The sequence below is a fragment of the Passer montanus genome, unplaced genomic scaffold (genome assembly GCF_014805655.1).
Source record: "Passer montanus isolate IOZ18808 unplaced genomic scaffold, ASM1480565v1 scaffold1, whole genome shotgun sequence".
Taxonomy (NCBI): domain Eukaryota; kingdom Metazoa; phylum Chordata; class Aves; order Passeriformes; family Passeridae; genus Passer; species Passer montanus.
Genome location: NW_024356504.1, coordinates 3168018 through 3188556, shown reverse-complemented (window position 1 = coordinate 3188556; position 20539 = coordinate 3168018). Strand labels below are relative to the sequence as shown.

The 20539-nt window shown below is 41.3% G+C and overlaps 2 protein-coding genes and 2 non-coding genes across 6 annotated transcripts; 3 read left to right on the top strand and 1 right to left on the bottom strand.

The window, feature by feature from the left end:
• Nucleotides 1-231: 231 nt before the first annotated feature.
• Nucleotides 232-14544, bottom strand: NDUFS1 (NADH:ubiquinone oxidoreductase core subunit S1). 3 transcript variants are annotated; one of them, XM_039699287.1, is made up of 19 exons: nt 14407-14544; nt 13946-14013; nt 13623-13723; nt 11940-12047; nt 10856-10932; nt 10687-10768; nt 10448-10578; nt 9570-9755; nt 7830-7964; nt 7324-7438; nt 6210-6355; nt 5604-5732; nt 4471-4600; nt 3830-3990; nt 2451-2605; nt 1714-1889; nt 1138-1272; nt 870-942; nt 232-581 (listed from the first exon to the last, which is right to left on the bottom strand). In XM_039699287.1, the coding sequence occupies exons 2-19, from the start codon at nt 14007-14009 to the stop codon at nt 490-492; spliced, it is 2196 nt and encodes a 731-aa protein (XP_039555221.1). In that variant the 5' UTR covers nt 14010-14013; nt 14407-14544; the 3' UTR covers nt 232-489. The 3 variants fall into 3 exon arrangements, with proteins under 3 accessions (XP_039555221.1, XP_039555303.1, XP_039555383.1); XM_039699369.1 differs by having other exon boundaries at nt 13623-13714; XM_039699449.1 differs by lacking the exon at nt 14407-14544 and adding an exon at nt 14162-14220 and having other exon boundaries at nt 13623-13714.
• Nucleotides 14545-14929: 385 nt separating this feature from the next.
• On the top strand, nt 14930-18451 carry EEF1B2 (eukaryotic translation elongation factor 1 beta 2). Its single transcript, XM_039699575.1, has 6 exons — nt 14930-15122; nt 15261-15383; nt 16441-16564; nt 16924-16990; nt 17647-17772; nt 18260-18451. The coding sequence occupies exons 1-6, from the start codon at nt 15043-15045 to the stop codon at nt 18412-18414; spliced, it is 675 nt and encodes a 224-aa protein (XP_039555509.1). The 5' UTR covers nt 14930-15042; the 3' UTR covers nt 18415-18451.
• On the top strand, nt 16772-16851 carry LOC120499342. Its single transcript, XR_005626851.1, has one exon. It is a non-coding gene; the product is annotated as a small nucleolar RNA SNORD51 (small nucleolar RNA).
• LOC120499359 lies at nt 17284-17418 on the top strand. The gene has a single exon (XR_005626861.1). It is a non-coding gene; the product is annotated as a small nucleolar RNA SNORA41 (small nucleolar RNA).
• Nucleotides 18452-20539: the final 2088 nt, after the last annotated feature.

Sequence of the window (20539 nt, the reverse complement as noted above, 5' to 3'; positions counted from 1 at the left end):
TGGGCATAAACCAATGGTAAGAGGAACAACTTGCTTTCTAAGTACCTTACAAAAATAGCATGTTCACAGTCTGACCAGGGTTTAATATTAACTTACCTGGATACTCTGGAAGGAAATTACAATCTAGTGTTTTTGCCATGTAAACCCCTTCCTAGAAAATCAAGACTTACTGAGTTGCTTACTGAATTCTTTTCATGGAAGAAGCATGAGCTACATGAATTACACAGGTAATGGGGTGGCTTGGTATTTATAATTTATTTGTATACAATCATCATGTACCCTGCCTCTGGGTACAGTAAGCTGAGTGCTGCATGTTCCCTCAGACACAACAGTGCTATAGTATGATGGGGCTTTGAAGCGATGAAAATGTGAATGAAGGAAGAAAAAAAATACAACAGCCTGTCAAATAGATTTTGGAAAAAATGTATCAGTCACAGCAGTTAACTGCAACAAAAACCTAGAAGAAGGTGGTGGAAGTCTGATTAGTCTCTAGCAGATGGATGGCTCTTCTACTGCATGGGCACCTTCAACAACAGCTTTCACACACTTGGCCATTGTCTGCGATGCTCTACTGATAGAATCTGTAAAAAAAAAAATCCAAACATGTCAGTGCACAGACACTACAAATAAAAATACAAAATAATTTTATTACAAGACTGGATACAAAGAGGATAAATAAAATCATTTAGTTGAAAATACAGTCTGTGCTTTATGTAAATTCCAAATAGTTTTACTGAAAAAAAAATTTTCTTCAAAAGACTCAAATCCTATGTATCTTAGTGGAAGGCTTTAAACGAATCATAAGAACCTTACTGTAAAGCTAAGTAAAATGTTCTGATTTCACAATGGAAAGACCACACTGTACATACCTGTCATATAGAAGTCTTTTATTGTGAGCTGAGGTGGAACAAGAGGATCAGCAAGAAGCTGTTGCTTTGCTAACTGTGGTAAGAAAGGAAAAGAAAGTCAACTATGTGATAGGAGCTTGTTACCAAAGCATTTGTTTAGTGAATTCTGCATTCAGTGCATTCAGTGTTGGTCAAAAAATGCTTTTGTATTACATATGAAGATTTTTCAAAAAGGCATTATGCTATATAACAGCACCAAATCATGCCAAGATGCTTCAGTTTTGCTTACCTTTGCCAATTCATTTGCCTGGATGAAGTAGTTTGCTTCCTCCACATCATCATATCTAACCAGGTTGGGTGATACTTCTTCTAGACGCTTCCGTATTTGATCGAGGTTCTCGTAAGGCAAGGTCAAACCAGCCAACTGAAGAGATTCACAGAAAGAAATGCCATCAGGTCTAGGGATTTAACTCAGAGTGGTTTAGATTACTAATTTGACCTCATCTAATGATACCAGATCCTGATCTTAAGAGTCTATGCTGTTTTCTATCTAAAAAGCAAGAAACTGCATGCTCCCACCAGCTTCCTTGAACGTACTTCACAAAGACCTGCTAAATTTGCAAAGCTTGACCCATTATGCATTCCAACAGCATACAGCAACTGCAACATGAGAACCATCTTCAAAAGGGAAACAGTATGATTTAACTCACAGAATTAACCTAGGATTCAATACAGAACATTACTTCTACAAACTACGTGTTTTCCTGAAAATCTACCTTTTTTTTTAGATTGGAAAATGTTTACAAAAAGAAACTTAACCTCTCAGTATACTTTTATCAGAGGTAACTTATAACAGCAACAGTACCTCAGAGACAGCTCTAATAATTTTCCAGTCTTCCCTTGCCATCCCAGGAGGTGTTACTGCTACTCTTGTCTGCTGGGCCCGACCTTCAGTATTCACATATGTGGCTGCTTTCTCTGTATATGCTGCTCCTGGGAGAATAATATCAGCCATGGGAGCTCCCACATCCCCATGATGCCCTAAATATATGGAAAGAGGAAACAGTACACAACCATGAAATAGAAGTAATTAAAAATAAAAAGAAATGCTTTACTAAGAAAGAATTTCTGTGTTCCCAGAAAAAAGTATTTTCTAACTTTTGCTTATCCAGTAATCTGAAGCCCATGAGGCTGGCTGCTCTGAGGTCTTAGTTGGCTAATACTCTGGGAAGTACAAGCAGGAGTAAATGGTACTTCAGTCCCTATAGTCACTCAGATTTGGGAGGTTCTTGGAACAAGGATTCTAAGATTAATATAAGATCATGTTTTGGTACGACAGCTGGAAACTAATGCTGTTTTGTCTGCCAGCTCTGAAACTATATTTCAGAAGCACTATACTGATTTACATTCCCTTATTACTCATCAACAGTTTCCAATCTTTACCTAAGAAATAGGTAACCAGTATCTCAGTTATGTGTTATAAGTTCCCTTTCCCTGGCAGAAAACAAAGGCTAAAATTCCTCAGTGGTTTTATGCCACTGTTTATGCTTTTTCTCCAGCTATTGAGATAGCAACATTTCTTAATTTACATCTACTAATTACCTTGATAGATGATAAAACAGTACTCTGGCAAGTCTTGACGTGTTATACAACCCGAATCTGCTCCCAGGAGATACAAGACTTTGGGAGCGCTTTTTCTAATTGCCTCCACTCCTGGTTTGAAACCCAGGTCCAAAGCAGCGACTTGGCTTGCAACCCTGTAGGAACAAATACATCATGACTGTAAGCAATATCAGAATTCTCCCTCTCCCATCAGAACAGACCTAACTTCTTTTTCTGAGGAAATATTTTGAAGGGATGTAAGAGATTCCTAACAGTAACAAGACAAACATGAAGCTCCAAGGCAGCTGGAATTTTTGACAGAGTATCGAATTAGTTTTGCATTTTGACAACCTGACACCATTTAAAGTTTTCACAGGCAATCTCACCTATTTAAGATGGGATAGCAAAAAATAAAGGCACATATTGGAAGTCGGGACCTAGTGGGAGGCTGCTCACTGGTGAAGCTCAATGCTCCAGATGACATTTCAGCTATGAATGGAACTTATCAAGCCTTTAATTTAGGGCACTCGTGGAAGATGAAAGACTGGGGCCATCAGCTACTCAAAATCATCAAAGACTTAAGACCACTATTTCATCGCTATTCATTTATTCACACATAAAAATACTTTTAGAAGAATGAAATAATAATTCCATTTTCTTGCAGTCTTCCTTTTCCAAAGCAACAGTTTTGCATAATCCTCCATAATCAGGTGCCAGTCTTATTTAAAAGAAAAAAGATTCTCTCTAGAGTACAGATCTTCCAATGTAATTCATTTTGTCTGACACAGTCAGACATAGAGGTTTCTATAAGGTTGAACGGATGGTGCACCAGAAGTATGGAAGTCAATATGAAAGACTGCCAAACCACACTTGTGTCATCAGTGTTCTTTAACTCATCATTATTTTGGTACTAAGTATTTCAGTTTCAGCAGCAGAATGTTATATTCAAGTTTCATTCAGAGGCCCAAGCCCTGCTCTAACTATACTATTACAAAGAAACCATATTATTTAAATACTCTTGCCATTTTATTTTTCTTCCTCTAGATAAAATGCAGTCATTTAGCAAGCCACACTGGTCTGCTGTGCATCCTACTGTGGTAGATGTTATTAAGTTCTCTTGTATTCTATGCCTAAATTAAAACCTTAAATTCTACACTTGAATATCATAAATTAATAAAAACTCATCGAGAGCCAGGTCAAAGAACCCATTTTTATTAAGAAGTTTTTGCTAGCTTGTATTTCTGGTTTTTATATTCCCTACAGGTTTTAACCCAATAAGCTGCTTATGTGTACACAAAGCAATCTGTACACATACATTATGGTAACCTGTATAGCCCAATGTGCAAGTAAGCTGCTCCCAAAAAAGTTTTTAAGCAAACCTGTGTAGGATGTTCAGGACTTTCCAATCTGCAGCAGCCCCGCTCTTGGCCCTGGCATTCTGTGCAATGGTGGAAACAGCAGCATGGATGGCAGCTCCGTCCCCGCGCTGCAGGGCTGCACTGCCCACCACCACCATGGGCTTCTTGGCATTGTCCAGGACCTGTGCAAGCCAACAATCAGAAATTCACTCCACAGCTACAAAGACAATTCTTGGGACACATAATGTAATAAATCCCCAATTTCCCTGTAAGTGAACAACCTACGGTTCCAAAATGGTCATTGTTTCATTTAGAGATAAAGCCAAGAGAAACTGCTGTAAGCAGGAAAATACCTTGTCAGTACACAACTGTACACTCAATAACCACACATTTAAGTGGAAACAGCAGCACTGGAAAAGCCTGGTTTATGTCAAGAAATATCCCAGGAGCTTCCTGCACTGCAAAGTTTTACACACCTGAATGTATTACACAGTTTATACATACTTGGTGCACACTAATCACTGCTTTACCTCTGCATCTGATTAAAAGCAAATAACCCCATCTACAGGATGGTACTTTTCTTCAAATCTGTCTCTGGGGAATTCAGATTATTACTCAATACCTGAGGAATTTACCAGTTACACTCTTAAAGTTCTGTGTACCTTGGAGAAGGCATGCTTGCCAGAAGCAATGTCCTGAAGTATCTGTGGGGACTCTCCCAGATGTTCATATCTGTAGGTCAAATCCACAGGAGAGCCAACAAGGGCCACTTGCAAGTCATTGTGAAGCCAGCTGAAAACACAACAAGCATTTTTCAAAAATTAAAGAAATACAGAGTTTTACCCAACCAAAGCCACTAATTAGAACTTCAGCACAGTAACTTAAAATAGGATTGCAAAGGAATTTAAGTGGCATTCATTGTTTTGGTAAGATGCAGTTTAGCTTTATTCTGGCTGTTAAGCAAGCCTCTAGGTTTTTTAGAAGCATTATTTCTCTAGATATATTCCAGAAACAGTACAGCAGCACACATTACGTGACAAGTTCATAATTCAATTCCCTCCTCCCCACAAGCTTCTGCCAATTCAGTTTTAGAAATCCACTTATTTCTTAGATAAACACAGAAAAATTTAGCTAGTTAGAATTTTTTTTCTTTTTTGTAGCTTCTCATGACACAGACTTATAAAAATACAAGAAAATACACACTCAAAAGTCTCAGTGCATTTTCTCTTTTCAAAGTTTCAACACCATTACTGTTTAAAACCATCAATTTTCAAAGATCCCAGCATTAAGAAGGACAGGGCTTTTATAGACGTCATTTGCCTCGTACTGACATATCTTATTAAAATTGAATTAGCTATGTTCAAAAATTTAGGAAAGCCACACTACTTGGCAAAGTAAATGTTAAACCGGAATGATGGCTTCTAAACTCAGCACATCTGATTTGTTACAGCACAAAAAGCAATAAACTGACGCTGAAAATAAATCTTTAAGGAATATGCTTTAACAGACTTCTATAAAACAGAAAATCTGGGGTGTCTGTGTAATGTAACAAAGGAATAAATGTCTGAGTATATGAACTTAATGTAAAATGTCAAAGTGAGAATGAACTAGCTCTACACTACAGGGTACTATCCTTTTTCCACACATAAATCACCGTTCCCTTTACTAAAAGGTGAACTAAATCCAATGATCCCATCTGAATGAATGCTCTCAAGTTACTGCCTGCAGCTCCAGCCGAGCACCGTATCAAATCCAGATGGATTTGTGTGCTTGTTCACTACCAAGGAATACGAACCTCTTTCGAATTCTAGCATTAAAAAGCGGTGCCTCAAAGCGTGGATTGGTGCCAACCAGAAGGAGGACATCTGCCTCCTCCACCCCAGCAATCTTGGTATTCAGCAGGTAGTTAGAGCGTAAATCTGTGCTATAACAAAAAGATATCAGAAAGAGGGTAAGAATTCAGTAGAGGGAAGGAAAGACGCTATGGTAAAGACTGTAAATGCTCAAAATACTTTTTCATCTCAGAAAGACAAGAGATTTCTCAATCCAAATTACTAATCATAACTGTATGAATGTTTTCACACCACAAATAGAAATAGACTAACTTATCCAGCTCACAGCAGAGCATAACTGGCTTTCAGTGACTGACTCTTAAACTGCAGCAGCCATACATTCAATATAACATGGGGTAAGTGTGCAACCCTTGCTGGAGCAGAGACTACAAATCAACTCCCACTCCATAAATACTCTCTATATGTGAGGACTGTAAATTCAAACAAATCCTGCTAATTCATTACCAATTGTTATTCCTGCTAATTTCAGAATATTGCCATGAGATGATCTGCAGACTGGAAAGTTTATTAACATACTAATTATAGACAGACAATGCCTGTTCTCTTACCCAGCTCCAGCAGTAGGAAAGATCTCTTCAGTGCAGAGTGTATCACAATTCAGTCTATTCAGTAGGTCTTTCAGAGCTATTAGTGCTTCTGCATCCACCAGCCCTCCTACAACTGCTGCTATGTCCTTACCTTCCACTGACTGGAGCTGCACAGAAAGGAAGCATAAACAAAAGAAACCACTAAAATAAATTCTCATTTAGGTAAATATTTGTTAAATTAGGGCATGCCAAAGCCAGCAGTGCCACCGCTGGCCTGGAGTAGCACAAATTGATCAGTGATGTCTGATTCCTGCCAGGAAGCAGCTCCAGCTCCTTCAGAACCCAAGATAAGCAAAGAAGAGCTCTCTGCATTCTATGCAGGTCTCTCCCACTTGAGTTATCACCCAGATGAAGGTAGTTCTCATTTGGTGTGTGAGAGAGGAAGGCTGGTGAATGCTTTTATTTTAACAAAGCCACATTGCAGACAGAATACCAACTTCATAACACAAGCTCTGGTAGTAAACTTAAAGGTATTATCTGAGAAGAAATAGCTTTTGTAACAAAGCCTGCTATTGTACCATGGGCAAAAACATCCTTGAGGAAAGTTCAATTACAGTTATTCAATTCTACTTCACCCACATAAAATTTTTAATCAAAATCCAGAGCAGTCATGCAGCACTTCATTTGAACTGCAGAATCAATCACCACACAGAGAAAGCACTGAGGAAAGCACAATTCAGATATAAGTAATACAGACTTAATGTCTTTGATGGCAAAAGTGGTGATAGCACAGTAAAAATAAATTTAAAGATGTCTTCAGATAGTCCAGAGTATTTGGGAAAATTGCTTCCTCCTAAATTTCTGAAGAAACAGTTTATGTTTATTTAAATAGGAAAGTAATTTCTCTCCTAATGCTCCAAATGAAATAATGATTTTAAAAAGTTCTTTACAAAGTCCAATCCATGAAACGGGAAATCTTGATCAAAATAAGAAATTTAAGTGGAAACACAATGGTTCCCCTCATAACCTTAGGGAAAAAAATATTTTAAATATGATTAATTTGGTATTAATATTTGTAATAGATCCAAGTTTAGAAATTAATTTTAAGACTACTTATATTGAAAACTGCTCTTACCACACCAGCAACACGAGGTAATACATCCTCCCATGAGGTATAAACAAATACTCCTTTCTCATTTTTGATCATTGGCTGAGTAAGTCTCTGACGCTTCAGACCATCATAAGCAAACCTAAGGGAACACCAAAAATATCATTAAAGAGCAAAGACAAAGATAATTGTGTATAATTCTGTGAGTGAGTTATCTAATTGTAGGCTTTTAGGAAAGAGAAAACCAAGAAATATTTCCCCTGAAAGTTCAACTTTTCCTTCTCAAAAACTCAGAAAATGATCAGTAATAGAAATAAGTTACCATGAAAAAATGTTACAAAAATCAGAACATTAGAAAACTCAGCAACTTCAATTATAGAATTCAAAAACATATTTTACAATTCTTCTTCACTGTAGCTTTACAATACTACCATCTGAATACAAAAGTTGGTGCTACTGTGCACATTTCTGGTTCTCCAAACCATGCCTTTAGTGCATGCATAAATCATGTGGGTACAAGCACATCCACACACCTGGTTTTGTCAGATATCCATTCCTCATTGATATCTTCATGCAGCCTTGGCAAAATTCTCATCACTTCTCCAGTTCTCGTGCTCACTACAATGTTGCTTCCAACTGCATCAAGAACATCAATTGACTCTACCTTCCTGTTTAGAAGAACAAATAAACCACTTTCAGTCTTTCATATATAAGCAGCCAGTGTCTTATTTTTGGCCTGAATAGAGACAATTTCCCTCCTGGTAACTGGTACAGAGATGTATTTTGGATTTAGGGTGAGAGTAGTGTGATAACACAGTGATTTTCTAGTTGTTACTAAGCAACATTTACACCACATCAAGGACTTTTCAGCGTCTCACCCAGTCCCACCAGCAAGGAGGCAGGGGGCACAAGAAGCTGGGGGGACACAGGCAGCACAGCTGACCCCAGAGGGCCAAAGGAACGTTCTGCAGCACACAGCAGCAAGCTCAGCGTGTGAACGAGGGGGAAAGCTGGCTGGGGGCTGCTGCTCAGGGACTGGCTGGGCAACAGCAGCCTGCATCACTTGCTTTGTACATTCTAGTTCTTTCATCATAATTGTAATTTTCTTCTTCTGTCCTATTAAACTGTCTTTATTTCGGCCCACAAATTTTATATTTTTCCCCCGCAGTTTTCTCTCCTATGCCACATGGGGGGCTGAAATGAGCAACTGGCTATGTGGTATTTAGCTGCCTGCTCAGTTAAATCCCAACAGTCTTTTAAAGCATACAGTGTGGGGCACAAATAGTTGAGGTAACAACAAAACAAATTTGTTACAAGCTCTCATTGTATTAGTTTAACAGGTGCTGGTCTCAGAGTTGCTGCACATGTTCTCAGAGCCATGTTCTATAACACCTTGCTGTCTGGATGTGTTCCTTGTTTGCTGTTTATCATCTCTGGAAGGTGGGTGAAGGATGTAACCCAGTCACGGTGTGCCACTGGGTTATGACAGGACGAAATTGCAGGTGGGGAGGCTGACCCGGGGCTTGCCCAGCACCGCTGCCGGCTCCGTGCTTCGGGCGCCTTCCAGCGGACACGGCTGGTCACTACAGGCTCCGCCTTCCCGGAGAGCCACCGCTGGGCAGACACCTTGCCGCTTTCCCCTGCTCCTCCAGACTACTTACAACAGCTCCAGGGATTTTCAATGCCCTTGGGATGGTCAAACAGCATATTCGGGGCCAGGCTGGATAAAGTCTTGAGCAACCTGATCTAGTGAGAGGCATCCCTGCCCATGGCAGGGGTGGTTGTGACTAGATGATCTCCAATGTCCACTCCAACCCTTAACACTCTATGATTCTGTCTCCTGAATGTGTTTCAGGTCTTGTTTAGGGTTAAACAACTACTTAAGAAAATCACACAGAGATCTGCTCTGAGGCTGAACAGCTTAGTTTCACAAGGTATTTTAAATAATATCCTCAACAATTAGTGAGTTAATGAATTTGTATTTTCCTTTATACGCATCTTTTACTAAGCAATCAGCACAACCTACAAGTCCAAAACATTTTAGGGTAAAATTAAGGGAAGAACAGTCTGCAAACTATAACATTCTTCCTTGTCTTAAATAAGCTCTAAGTAACAAAATTCGTGTTAGATTCAGTCTATGGAAAAGTCTACAACAAAAATGCAGAAAATCAAAACCACAGTAAACCCTTGGTTATCACAGATGGACACATCCTAAGATGAAGTGTACAACCAACAGAGAAAGCTGTGTCTTCAGTAGGAGTTAAGACACCTACCTTGTCTCCCATGGGCGTGCAGTAAAGGCATATGGCTTGGAGGTAAGAGCACCAACAGGGCAGATGTCAATAATATTTCCTGATAACTCAGACATAAACATTTTCTCAACATAAGTGCCAACTTGCATATCATTTCCTCTTCCAGTTGTTCCCAAGTCATCTACCCCTGCAATCTCACTAGCAAACCTGGTAGGTGCACAAAGGAGAAACACGTCTGGCATGTACAACTGCAACACAGAACATTTTTCAGCCCTCATCTCATTTTCTTAAGCTAAAATGTTATTTCATATACCTGAAAGAAGAAAACAGTTGTTTAGGTGCATTAGTCAGTGCCATCACATGCAGGACCATCTGCAGAATTTCATTCAGAAAGGGCTACAAAAACTAGGGGGAGGTATATCAAAAAACACAGCACTTCAATACTCACTGCATTACAAAAACTGAGTCCAAGATTAGTCCTAAGTAACAAGTTCTTTCTAGAACTAGTTGGGTACATTGTACTCTTTTCTATCTGGCTCAAGTTGGCCAGTACAGATCTCAGGGCTACAGAACAGCATAAATATAGCTATCAAAAACAAATAAATCTTACAACTGTGGCTGAGGAAGTCACATATCCATTCTGGCACCAACATCATGGGACCAGTTCTGCCCTGCAGAACTCTGATTTCACTCTCATGCATTGGCCATCTTTCTCTATTTCCTGTCTGGTAGCTCCAGGAAACCAGCTATCAGTCACTAACAGAAATAAAATTTTTAAGTACAATCAGAAAATAACTTTTTAAACAACTGACTACCCCTCATGGGGTTTCTTTCACTAGTAAGCAAGTGACACAAACATGCCTGTCAGTACTCTCCCCAGTGAAAGTGAAGGACTTTACCTGATGCATCGAGTGCACTGTATACACCGAGTCATGATGGTTTTGACTAAGGGGCCAATGTTCTTGTCCTCCACAGCACGTTTGCTCTCTCTAAATCTGCTCCTATCACTGCCAAACATCATTGACTGGTCCTACAACAGATAATAGAACACACACGTATCCAGGCTGCTGGTAAGCACAACTTCACCTAAGACAAGAGCATTATACATAAGGCTACATAATTTAATTAGATGTTGTACCTGCAGATCACATTCTCCACCCTGATCACAGATAGGACAGTCCAAGGGGTGATTTGCCAGCAGAAACTCCATTACACCCTCTCTGTTAGGTTCAGAGAATGAAGTTAATGTCAACACCATTTAGCAGATAGTACAACTAATCAGCCAAAGGAGGCTAAAAGACAGGTACCTTGCTTTCCTGGACTTCTCAGAGTTTGTCAGTATATTCCAGCCCTTCATAACTGGCATGGCACAAGCAGCAACTGGCTGCAATCACCATAAAAAGCAAGCATGAACACAATGTATTTCTTCTCAGCATGGGCACAAACCCCCATCTTTTCCCCCCCAGTTCTAACATAGGTATCTGTTATAAATAAATAAAAGAAAATGGTCTGCAAGGAAAACAAAAGAGTCTAAATGATTAAGTCACTAGAAACCATATTTCTTAATAATCTGCTATATAAAAAGGTTAAATTAGTTATGATTTATTCAAAATGTAAAATTCTACAATTTCCAGTCCCAATTTGAGCAGTTACAGCATTGTCAGTTGTAATAGATACAAGGCAAATCAAACAGCTTCAGCAGACATCTAGAAAACCTCTAGAACTGAAATTCAGAGCATGAATTGTTTACAAGACATTTATTTGCACAAAGCCTGTATAAAGTCTTGGAATAAAATTCTTTTCAAGATTACTGCAAGATTAATAAAAATTCCTGCTCTGTAAACAAATCCCTCCTACTTTTCAATCACATCATGACTTCCATCGTTAGTGATAATCCAACATATCCAGAGACACAAAGCTCAAACTATGGAATTGAAGTTGGGGTAAGCTAAAAAATTTTATCTGTGAGCATACATGTGTAATCCAAGACTGAACTCCAAAAGAATGTGCAGAGACTTCTTAGTACTGCTGAAGACAGTGTTCACTCCTGAAATCAACTGTTTCACAATAGATATCGATGCATTAAAATATAAACTACTAATCAACTGCAGTATTTACTTAGAATGAGCCTGCATGTACTAATCCTACAACCCAATTCATACAGTATTTGAGGTTTATTATTTATGTAGTTTCAGCTGACAATGTGTGGCTGAAACTTGAACTACAAAGCATAAAATGCATCTAACAGCAAACACACAGCTATCAAATGCTCATGTCCAAGAGAATGACAACAATTACTTACAAGATTTAAACTAGGCCCAAGCAAAAAATTCCTATTGAATTCTATATTGCATATTCCATATTGCAATTCCTGTGAAACACAAACAATACCTTTGGAGCTTTCTCGATTTCCACAAGACACATCCTACAGTTTCCAGCAACAGAGAGACGATCATGGTAACAAAACCGAGGAATCTGAACTCCAGCCTTTTCACAGGCCTATCAAAAAATAAGAAACAAACGAAAATTAAATCTTAGACTTCACCTCAGAAGACACTATGCAGCTTTTCAAAGAGTAACACTGCCAGTGCTCAAGAACAGAGTGCACTTGACCTTTCATCTTAAGAAGTGACCATAAATAAAAAATTGTGACAAAGCAAAAAAAAAAGTCAGGATATCAATTACAAATATAGTTTTTCTAATTCTAGTCTTTCCAGTTTCTACTCTTTCTCTTTGTAAGTGACTGAGGAAATGAAAACTGACCTCTATTTCATTCTTTCCTCCAATAACAGAGAGAATTCTCTGCAACAGGGCACTAGCAATACAAATAACTTTTTAAGAACACATACACTCTTTACAGAAAAGTGCATCAAAATGAAAATTGAAAAACAAAAAAAAACATCACGAGCATAATGATTTCTGATAATCCAACAACACAGATACTCTGTGTAAAGGCAGTCAATCTTCAACTTCAACAGACCCCAAACTCAAAGACAACAGAAAAGCAAAAAAAAAAGTCAGGATATCAATTACAAATATAGTTTTTCTAATTCTAGTCTTTCCAGTTTCTACTCTTTCTCTTTGTGACTGAGGAAATGAAAACTGACCTCTATTTCATTCTTTCCTCCAATAACAGAGAGAATTCTCTGCAACAGGGCACTAGCAATACAAATAACTTTTTAAGAACACATACACTCTTTACAGAAAAGTGCATCAAAATGAAAATTGAAAAACAAAAAAAAACATCACGAGCATAATGATTTCTGATAATCCAACAACACAGATACTCTGTGTAAAGGCAGTCAATCTTCAACTTCAACAGACCCCAAACTCAAAGACAACATGACAGAAGAGGAGACAGGAGGACAGAGCCAACAGATTTCCAGAGGCCAGATGAAGACAGCCTTTCCTGCATGAAACCCCCACAGCTAATAGGATCTATGCTACAGCATTATAGCTACGCCTGCCAGAAGAAATACCACTGTAATGTGTATTTTAATGTTCTAACCCATTATACCACATCTTCATTTAATGGCTTCTTAAAAAATCTTTACTTGAAATTTTAGCTTGAAAAGTAACAATGCTCAGTACAGGCTGGGAGATCCAGGTTTCCCTTCTTCCCACACCAAGAATAATAAAAGCAGCTAAGGATAAGCACCCTGAATCCTAACAACTAATAACTAAAAGGGGACAATCCCTCATTTACCCAAGACACACTGTAATAAGATACAAAATGTTCAGGTTCTGAAAGACTACAAGGTAATGTAGTGTTCAGAGACAGAAGTTCAACCAGAATTTATTGAACTCTGTTATTGCATTGAATAAAGTTTTGCAGCTGGGATTGATGCTGCATGCATCTTCTTTCAAGCAACCATGGCATATTTTTGTTTTTCAAACACTGAATTCCTCCAAGGAGTTCTGTCACTTGAAATTGCATCATAGTCAGTTAAAATACCCCTAAAGAATTGCAAGAAACAATGTAAAGGCAGGTGGCTTTTTGCTGTATGGAACAGAACATGCTATCAAGAAGTGAGATGGGAAGTCCCAGAAAATTGACAATGTCATTCCCCACACCTGCAGGACAGTGGTTCCAGGGTTCACCAGTACAGGACGGCCATCCACAAACACCTCTATTTGGTTGCTGGCTGCTGTTGCAGTTGTACGCCCTGAAGGACATGTAAAGAGAAAACAAAAACAACTTTCACCTACTGCTAGATGGTAACCATCAGCCCCCCACTCCTGATTTTCTTTATAGAGTGCTGACAGAATCCCAATTCTACCAACAGCGCAACACAGAATCCCTTAGCCTGCAAAACGAGCATGCTTATGTGCCCTTCAATAAACCAACTGCACATATATTTATCACCAGAGACCAGATATAAACTACAGACACTTACCACATACTCTGGAGGACTGGGTGACCCCAGCTAGGGTCCTGGGGACAGCGAACAGTCGAAGCATGGTGCTTGGGTAAGAGAGAAAACAGCACTGTTGTTATCAGTTCAAATGTTTGCGGCGAGTTTTAAACCGGCAGAGTAAAATAAAGCCTCTACACGAGCAGCAAAGCAGCACGTATGCCCGCCTATATGTGCGCTTATGGGACAGCGAGTTACCTCCGCTAAATGCGAGATACCATTTAGCGATCTACACATCACCCACAGGGATGGCACTGAGCGGCCTCTCCGCCGGCAGCGCAGCGCCGCTCCCGCCGCGCTCCCTCACGGGCCGGACGGCGCAGCCGGGCGGCGGCGGGCCCAGCGCCGCCGTACCCGGGCCGGCCCCCAGCCCGGGTCCGGCCCGCCAAGGACACCGGGAGCGGCGGAGCGGCGGCAGGGCGCGCACCGAGCGCCGCCGTTACCTGGCGCGGGACGGTGCGCTCCGCCTCGGCCTCCGCGGCGGCGGCCTCGGGCCTTTCCGCCGCTGACCTCAGCCTCCTTCGGCTATCTCCGCAGCCGTCTTCGGCAATCTCCGTATAGGGCAGTCCGCGCTCGGCAATCTCCGGAGAGAACCGCTTCGGGTATTTCCGGCAAGCTATAAGCGAACGATGACGCGCGTAATTTCCGCCGCTAGCCCACAGCCTTTTCGGCCACCGTCACACACACGGCCCTCCCTCGGCAGTTTCCGTCCCTTTCCGCCTCTTTCTTCGCTCAACTCCGGCAACTTCCGCTTTGCCAGCAGGGCGGGGTGTGGCGACAGCACAATGTTACAAAGCGCGTGTGGCGCCGCAAGCCTTCCTAGGGTTTATAGTCAGCCTCACTCTTATTACTTCGGGGCTTTCCCGCCCCGTTGGTGTCCCGTCCGCAGCCCGCCCTGCGCCGCAGCAGTCAACCCGTGAGGAGCTACCTCGCGGCTCGCTCCCGCGGAGGAACACAGCTGCGCGCAGCGCCGCGGAGGGATACCGGCGCTATAAAAGGGCGGCGCAGGCGCGGCCAGGCCCTTTCCCGCGGCGCTGGCGGTCGGGGCGGGCGCTGCGTGTGGGCCGCGCGCCGCCGCCATGGGCTTCGGGGACCTGAAGTCCGCCGCGGGCCTCCGCGTCCTCAATGACTTCCTGGCCGACAAGAGCTACATCGAGGGGTGAGAGGCGGCGGGGGGGTGCAGGGAGCGTGAGTCGGGCCTGGCGGGGACGCGGGAGGGCCCCGGGTCACCCCGGCCGCCGCTGCACGTGTTCCTGCGTGGCCCGAGCAAAGGGGGTAATGTGGCTTTTCTCCGCAGGTACGTCCCTTCGCAGGCTGACATCGCAGTCTTCGAAGCGATCGCTGCCCCTCCGCCTGCAGAGTTGTTCCATGCTCTCCGGTGGTACAATCACATTAAGTCGTATGAAAAGCAAAAGGCAAGGTATGGTAAAACTCGAAGCTGCAATATCTACCTGAATTAGCCTACAAAATTCGTTTCTTCGAATTTGAGCAAAACTGAGTTCCATTGGCACCACGTGGCGTTTTGTGGTGTTGGAACACAAACAGTTCCTGAAGCAGAGCAAACCTCTTGTCATTACGGAGGACAAAATTAAAGATTTGCAGTACCGAAGGACATGGAAAGAAAAGGCGATATGAAAGGAAATAGTATCTCTTTTGTCTTTTAGTGGTTTTATATGCTCATGAAAGGTGCTGTATTGACATCCGTGGAGACTGCAGGCCTCTGAAAAGGTACAGCACAGGTAGGGTCAGTACTGCTACCCTGCTCCCTCTGAGCCTCGGTCCTCTTTGGAGGAAACACTTCCAGTGAGTGGCTCAATCTCCAGTAAAAGTTTCTAAAGCTTTTGTAATGCTAAAGGGAGCTGAGTTTTTGAAGTGGCTTCACAAAGTATCTGGAAGCTACCTATGGTTCCTGAAATCAAAAGGCAGTTTTATGGCTTTAGCAACAACTGCTCACATTAGCAATACCATTATGAGCTTATTGTAAGATAACAGGACTATAGGAGCAGCAAGAGAAGGTAAATTCAGGGAGTTCTGGTCCCTTGTCCTGTTAACAGCAAGGGTTTAGGATAAAATATTAACTGAAACATAGGAAAATAGCAGTTACCATGCAATAATGTGTTCAGTGACTTACTAGGTTTTTAAAAAGTGAAAGTATTTCTAGAGAAGCATGAACAAGAAGTTGGTAATTCCTCCTAGACAGAATATAGTGCAGATAAAGGATTCCAGTTGGGAAGCTTTTCCTGTCCATGTACTTAGTTGGGCAGGATCATACCAGCTTTGATGAGCTGCAGCAAATCCCATATTCACAGATTACTCAGCTGGCATGTCAGGAATATTGGGGGATGGCTTTCATGAGGTTCTGATTTCAAGTAGCAGAATTGTATTTTTACTCTTTTTAGCACATTATAAGTTCATTTGTATGTGCATTGATAAATTGATGTTTGAGGAGGTTCCTAATACCTCAATTTTTCTTTCAGCTTGCCAGGAGTAAAGAAGGCTTTGGGAAAATATGGTCCTGCTGATGTTGAGGACACAACAGGTGCAGGCACAGATAGCAAAGATGATGATGACATCGACCTTTTTGGATCTGATGATGAGGAGGTACTTGTGACCTTTTTTTGTTAATACTGTTTTTTAGAAATAACTACATGTATGCAGATTTTCACCTTGACCTAGTTGAAGTTACTTAGATTTTTGGCATTGCAATTCTCAAGTGTAGCTTCTTTGCAGAATAGGAAAGCTTGGAAGGTAAAAACTCCAAAGTTAGAAAATAATGGGCTGGAATGGGGTGAACTGTCCCAACTTTGACTGGTTACATGATGAGTAAAACAAAAAATCACCATCTTTCGGCTGACAGGTGTGATGATTTGTTTTTATCTGAGTAGATGCCAGTCAGTTTAGTAGTGCTTTGGAGATGTGGAGGTTTGGTGCTTTTCTGTAACTGGGAATTTCTCTTTCAGGAAAGTGAAGAAGCAAAGAAACTGAGGGAAGAGCGCCTGGCCCAGTATGAATCAAAGAAGTCCAAAAGTATGTGTGCCAAGAGCTTTCTCATCATTATGCTTGGGTGAATTTTCATGCCTTTGGACAGGATGGCTAGAACGACTAATTAACTGTAATAATAGATCAGCTTGACTGGAATGAGACAGGAGTAATTGGCTTCACTTGAACTGCCAGTGAGCTCAGCCTTCCCATAGCAAATAGGAGTGTTAACATGCTTTTTGTTCTGGTTCATACACTCCTGCTTGTTCTTTCCAGAGACTGGCCTTTCTACCTATAAAATGAGATAAAAGTTTAGAGAAACTGCTGCAGTGCACAAGTTACTCCACAGCTACTGGTCTGGAACTGTTCAGAACTGTAGCAGTTGCAGTATTCCCTCTGTGGAAAATAAAACTGTTACACAGCATTAGGCTCCTTCTCAGCTGTTCTGAGAAGGACTTCCTATGTAACAAACACTGTCGTCTAATTAAATCTGTGTATGCATAATGCATCTGCATATTGAACCCTGGGATGTACACAGCTGCAGTACTTCAGAAATGCACTTTGGTTCCAGAGGCCTGTCACAGCAATGTGAGCAGGTTCTTGTGCCTGAAATTGGAGACGTTGCTCTCGTAAAACCAGTTTGCAAGTACATTCATGAGTTTTTGGAAGATGCCTATCTTTTCATGGTGATTTTCTTCCCCCAGAACCAGCTGTTGTTGCCAAGTCATCGATCTTGCTGGATGTGAAGCCTTGGGATGATGAGACAGACATGGCCAAATTAGAGGAGTGTGTTCGGAGCATTCAAGCAGATGGCTTGGTCTGGGGGTCTTGTAAGTATGGGGGCATTTCAGAGCAGGGAGAGGGGGACTGCAGGCCCTTGGGGTAGTGTATGAGTAGTGGGACTTGCGGGCACTGCTGATCTGTGAAATGTAGGTGGCTGTAATGGGGGAGCTGCAGTACTTCAGTGTCTTTGTGTGGTCAGAAAAGGGGTATTAGTGCATTGGCTGGTTAAGATTCATATACAGGTTTTAAAAGCTATAGGACTTAAGCTCTGCTCTCCTGCATCTCCCTGTATAATTCCTGGTGCAGCAAACACACGCCTTTACCCACCCACATCACTGGTTTGGGGAAGGGGTGGAGGTCCACAGAAATCAGCTTTTTCCATCAGTTGTAATGAATGGTGGGTTATTAATTAGGTGGTCCATAATGTGGACCAAAGGCTGTTTTTATATGCTTTGGTCAGTTCACTCTTAGATGTGTATTTTTAAGAGCTTCCACCAATAAAGGAGTACTAAATGCCTTCTTTTTATTTTGCAGCCAAGCTAGTACCTGTTGGCTATGGTATCAAAAAGCTTCAGATCCAGTGTGTTGTTGAAGATGATAAAGTTGGAACGGATATGCTGGAAGAGAGAATAACAGCTTTTGAAGATTATGTACAATCAATGGATGTAGCTGCTTTCAATAAGATTTAAGTCTTGATATACCTAGAATAAATGTTGTTGCAAAAAATGTGCAGTGTCTGTGCTTGTTTCAGAATCTCAGAGTAATCCAGCTCACACATGTAAGGTTTTCTTAATGGGTAAAGTAGAAGCTGAAACGGAATTTCAAGGTTGCTCTGACACCTCATTAGTACCCAGGAGCATGAGCAGAGCATCACTTCAGAGTTAACATTACCATGGCTTTAAAATACTGAAATGCTCTTTCCTCCATCTGTGGAGGAAATTGCTTCTTTGGAAATGTCTGGAATTCCTCTGGGAGGGACGGTTTTAAGGGAAAGGAGCAGGGCTCAGTTAAAGTGCGTGTTTTAGTGGGTAAACAGTATAAATTCCTTTTGTTTAGTAAGGGTGGTGACTAACCAAATACACCACAGCCTCTGACAGCTAAAACTCCAGTGAGAGAGGGAGATTAAGTTCAAAGTGACTTGCAGTGCTCTGGAGATAAGGCCTGAGACTACCCTGGTGCCTTCTCACCTGTTCTACCACTTGGACCTTTTTTTTTTTTTCCCTCTGAGGCTGGGAAACATTTGCAAAGGAATTACGTGGAGTTTTGTGTGCTGACACAGCGAGCGCTGCTGCGGAGGGGCCGCTGCCTCCCGGGGGCGCTGCGAGCCCGGCGGTGCCCGGGCGTGGAACGGGAGCTGTGCACGGGCTGCAGGCTCTGACCCACCCCACAAACGTGTGCTCGTGACTGAAGCTAACAGCTGGCAATGCAAACGCGTTAAAGGATATAACAAGTAGTGAAATTAACAGCAGTTGGAGCTGTTTACTCAGCTCCAGATTGGTTTCTAGATTGATTTTGACATTTCTTTTAGCGATTGAAGAACCAGCAGGAATAAATCCCAAAAACTGTCTATAGGAATGATACAAATGTAGAAGCTGTCAAAGTTATGAAGCTTCTAAACAAATTCATAATTTTATGCCTTACATTGGACTGGAAGGATTTATTGCAACCATGAAATGGAATCCTTTCATGTGCCTCATTGGTCACTGGGAGATGAAGATGCCCACTGTCAGAGTCTGACAGCTGCATCTTAAGTAACTCTTTTTGTTGGTTGTTTTTTTCACAGAGCATCTGTGTGGTTATCTGGCACAGCAGGTCCTCTTTCTCCGTGTTTAAAGGTCTGCCAACTTCAGATTATGTAAGTGCTTTGTTTGTAATTTGTCTCAGAAAAAAATCTGTCTGCAAGAGGCTTAAAGCCTGGTTCAAGATCTGAAAGTGAGTATTGTTACAGGCTCACTTGCCACCTTCCATAAATCTGATTCCTAAACAGTACCCTTTTTGTGGCAATTCTCTAGCTGTTGCTTCTGCTGAATCATGTAGCTTAGTTTTACCAATTTTGTCATGGTGCTGTTAGAAGTAAGAAATTGCCAAGCACCATATCAGGCAAGCAAGTTATTAAAAATTCTGCCTCAAAAGTACAGGTTTTATTATCTTGACCATCACTTTCTCTGACCTCCCATTCAATGTGCTGCTTACCTTGATACTCTTTCCTTCGCTTTCAAATTAAAGCCCAAAGTGGATAAAAAGGTTTGACTTATAGATGGTAACTTTGTTAAAATGCAGCACTGAGTCATCCATGTGACCTGCCAGACTGGATTTTCGTGTGTTACATTTATGCTTAGTATAGAAACTCTTTGGTTCTTGAGATTTCTTATGTGTGTTGAGTTTTGGCAGGGTTTTTTGGTTTTTTTTAATCCTGATATTAAAAAGAAATTTGCACAGAAACAAAAGAAACAAAAAAACCCTAGGGTGCACAGTGAAAAAATAGGTAGGTATGTGGGCAAGATTATTTTGCTCAATCCACACATATTTGTGTTAGGTGTTTTTAGGTGGTGTTTGGGTATGTGCTGGCATATTACTGTGTCATTGTGCCTGTGAAAAACCAGCACCCTGGAATAAATGAGGTAAGTGTCCCTAGTGCACCCATAACAGAGGGATCAGGAGAAAATTCCATTAACTTCAATATGTCCTATACTGGAATACTGGGAAAACAGTTTGAACAAAACTAATCTACATAAAAACCTTCAGAAACACAAACTAGAGAAAGTAACTAGAACCTGTCCATTATGAAACGTGTCAATAGCTATTTCTGTAGTA

Bases quoted from the DNA above. Each gene is read 5' to 3' on its own strand.
- NDUFS1 (XM_039699287.1), bottom strand. From the start codon at position 14,009: ATGCTTCGACTGTTCGCTGTCCCCAGGACCCTAGCTGGGGTCACCCAG. The intron at 7,965-9,569 runs GTAGGTGTCTTA...TCTTCTAAACAG, and splicing joins GCACGCCCATGGGAGACAAG to GAAGGTAGAGTCAATTGATG. The intron at 4,601-5,603 runs GTTCGTATTCCT...TTGTGTTTTCAG, and splicing joins AATGCTAGAATTCGAAAGAG to CTGGCTTCACAATGACTTGC.
- EEF1B2 (XM_039699575.1), top strand. From the start codon at position 15,043: ATGGGCTTCGGGGACCTGAAGTCCGCCGCGGGCCTCCGCGTCCTCAAT. The intron at 15,384-16,440 runs GTATGGTAAAAC...TTTTTCTTTCAG, and splicing joins TATGAAAAGCAAAAGGCAAG to CTTGCCAGGAGTAAAGAAGG. The intron at 16,565-16,923 runs GTACTTGTGACC...TTTCTCTTTCAG, and splicing joins TTGGATCTGATGATGAGGAG to GAAAGTGAAGAAGCAAAGAA.